General features: G+C 58.2%; 1 protein-coding gene across 1 annotated transcript in view; it reads left to right on the top strand.

Annotated features, from left to right (window-relative positions):
- The window catches only part of ASS1 (argininosuccinate synthase 1), a 33,846-nt gene that overhangs the window by 13,430 nt on the left and 17,104 nt on the right, over positions 1-3,312 (top strand). The window contains exons 9-10 of the mRNA XM_009888052.1: positions 55-139; positions 1,304-1,368. Coding sequence (XP_009886354.1) covers positions 55-139; positions 1,304-1,368 — 150 coding nt within the window. The remainder of the gene's footprint in view (positions 1-54; positions 140-1,303; positions 1,369-3,312) is intronic.

Raw genomic sequence — 3,312 nt, 5'->3', positions numbered from 1 at the left:
GGGGGAATCCTGACACCGGCTGATCCTGCCCGTCCTCCCTCCCCGCCTCCGCAGGTGTCCCCATGAAGGTCACCAATGCTGGGGATGGAGCCACTCGTTCCTCGGCCCTGGAGCTCTTCATCTACCTGAACGACATCGCGTGAGTGCCACGTTGTCCCCTGCCACCGCTGCCACCCCCCCGCCAGCTGGCAGCGGGGAGGAGGGCAGGGACCCCAGGGTGGGATGGAGGCGGGATGCTCGCTGCAGGCACGTCCCCGTGAGCCCCCAGGGATGGTGGTCAGCAGTATGAGGATGGGATGGTCCCAGTTGTGCCATATGTGCCAGCAAGCAGAGCTGGACATGGAGTCCATGAGCATGGGAGTATTTAGGGTTTATTCTCCCTGCATACAAGGAGGGCTAAAAGTCTTATTAACACCCTCCGCCTCTACCGTCTGCCCCAGCCGCACGGTTGGGTGAGGGCTGCTCATCCCCCGGGACACCCTCTGCCCTGCTCCCAGCTCAGCCCCCAGCTCCCACATCCCGGGGGGCATCGCCTCGTCCTGCCTGCCCAAAGGGGCTCAGAGTCCCTTTGGGGTGGAAAGTTGGGTTTTGGGGGGCTCAGAGCCATGCTCGGCTGGGTCCATCACCCTTTCCCCCTCACCCCCCACCTCTGAGGCAGCAGTTCCTTTGGGGTTTTCTGCCCCGTGCCATCCCCGTGACTGGTTTCTGCTGCTGCCAGGGCAGAGCCAGCCCCAGACTGGTTTCTGCTGCTGCCATGGCAGCACCATCCCCAGGGGCTTGCCCAAAAATACAGCAGCACCCACGAGGGCACCCGCTCCTCTTGCCCTGCGCCAAGTGCCACCCAGTCCCCGGCCATCCTCCTTTGTGCCTCTGCCTTTATCCTGCCAGCGTTGAATGGGAATGAACTTTTCCATGTAGTTTGCTTTTTAAATGTTAATTAAGTGGTTTTAGAATTACTTTGGCCATAGGGAATACAGCTGTGGCGTGTCCTGTCTCCTCGCACGGTTTATTTTCCGGTGGCCCAAGTGTCACTGCTGCCTGCAGTGCTGCCGGCCCCAGTGGCGAGCAAGGATGGAGAGGCTGGTGGCACAGCACAGAGGAGGGGAAAAGGAGAGAAAATCCATCTCTCTCTCACCTGCCCTATCTGGGGGTCACTATCAGTGGTCACCAGTGCTGCTCAGGGGCTGGCCACACTGTCATTTGGGGTTTGTCCCCTGTTGTCCACCTCTCTGACCCACCTCTCACGGCCACCCACGTCCCGCTGCGGGGCTGAGGCTGCTGCAACCTCCTTTCTCCCCCGCAGGGGCAAGCACGGCGTCGGGCGCATCGACATCGTGGAGAACCGCTTCGTCGGGATGAAGTCCAGAGGTGAGAGGCCACCTGCCAGCAGTGCCATCCCTGCCCTAAAAACAGAAAAAAAAGAAAAGAAAAGAAAAGAAAAGGGTGTCCCCTGGGGGGGTGTGGTGGATGCTGAGCATCAGCAGGGTGCTCCGGCTCGGGTCACACCAGCAGCCCTCACCCGTTCCCTTCCCATCAGGGTTTGACCAAGGTTTCCCGGTGACAGGGACTTTTCCCATCCAATGAAGGCAGCTGCCCGCTTGCTGCCAGTGCCACCGTGCGCTCCAGCCCTGGGGTCCCAGTACCACCGGAGACCTCGGGTCTCGAGTGAGACCTGTCCCCAGTGGGAAAAATGCCAAGCTGTGGGCTCGTGTGGGAGGATGCTCCTGGGAGGTCCCAGGGGGCGCGAGGCTCTATAACACAGGTACAAAGCGCGGGAGGCCGAGGCAAGTCACTGAGGGTTTTTTTAAAGCTAATTCTTTGATTTATCTATGTGTTTGCGAGGCTGTGACTCTCAGTATTGATCATCCATTAGGATCAGCTTCATAAGAAATCTCCGGAGGCAGTGAGCTGCCCCGCGCAGAACTAAGTAACGAGAGGGCTCATCATCACTTCCCATCTCCTTGCGCCCGCTCTTTTGTTTTAAATCTCATTAATACCTAATTAGACGCTCCTTTTCTTTAAACCTGCCCTTCGTGCAGAGCATCGGCAAATATTTTGATAAGACTCAGCCTGCGGTCTCCCTCCCCACCGCAGGGCACCAGCCCCTTTGCAAGAGCATCAGCCACGGAAGGCAAAAAACAAAACCCCAAATCATTTGATCTGAGTTTGAATAATCAAATTAAAACCCAAAGGAGGAAGAAGAAACCCCAACCCCAAACCGCACGCACCAGCTTGTGCATTTGCATGCAGGATGCTGAGTAATTTGTCAAAATCTTTTTTTTTTTTTTTTTTTAAGAGCCACTGACACGCTCAAGTGACCCTTCCAGCATTTAATAATTTCTCTAAACCCCATTTAACTGTCACGTCTGTCTCCCGCGTGACATTGCCAAGCGATCGCTGGCGTGTTTGTGCGCCGGCAGACGCGGGAGGACTGGGCTTTCTGGGGATGGAGGGGGGGGCTGGTGCGCGTACCTCGGGGACGAGACCTTGGTGGCAGGTTTTCCCCCTTGCTTTGAGCAGGATCCTGGCCCCAGTTTTGCTCCTTGGGATTTACAGAAACCTCCCAGAAATCTGCTCGGAGAGATGGAGAGCCGGGATGGGAGGGGGCCGGAGCAGGAGGGTGCTGCTGGTACCTGCCTCCCCTCGGGGGGTTTTGGGGCACAGGGCAGCTCGGGGTGGCCCCACCACCCCATTGCCGGGAGCATTTTGCACCCCAAATGGGATTAGGGTGAACGGGGCAGGAGACAGGACCCAGGCTTGCAGGTGGGAGGAGATGATCCCTTAAATCCCAGTGGTGTGCAGTGGCCCTGATGGCTCGGGGCTCTGCGGGTTCCTGGGGGCAGCAGAGGGACCCCCTCTCCCCAGCCCCCCCTCTCTGCAGGGGAAACTGAGGCACGGGCAGTCAGCAGCACAGCAAGAGCCTTCCGTGGCCGTGGAGGTGGCATCTCCTGTGGTGGCAGCAAAGGGTCCTGCCAGGTGCCTCCTCTCCATCACCTCCCAGACCCGGCAAGTCGGGCAAGAGAAAAATTCATTTGCATTGATTTTTACTAAGCTCCTAATTGAACTTCGTTAAGGCCTAATGGGCGAGGGGCGAGCTGAGCATGCCCACGGCAGCCTTTTAAGCCCTATTAACTCGATTTTGCCATATTTGTTTTAGTGGGAGGAGGGTGGGTAATTATGGGGTGCCAGGGAGCGGTGCTGCAGCCGGCTGGGGGGGGCACGGCTCGGCCGGGGGCTCTTGGCTGCGAGCAGGAGGCCAGCCCTGCCTCTCCCGCCTTTTCCCATCCTCCTTATCAAATTATACTTTTCACC

Source organism: Charadrius vociferus, unplaced genomic scaffold (genome assembly GCF_000708025.1).
Source record: "Charadrius vociferus isolate BGI_N301 unplaced genomic scaffold, ASM70802v2 scaffold56, whole genome shotgun sequence".
NCBI lineage: Eukaryota > Metazoa > Chordata > Aves > Charadriiformes > Charadriidae > Charadrius > Charadrius vociferus.
The sequence above is the reverse complement of the archived record's forward strand: the minus strand, read 5'-3'. Positions and strand labels throughout refer to the sequence as shown.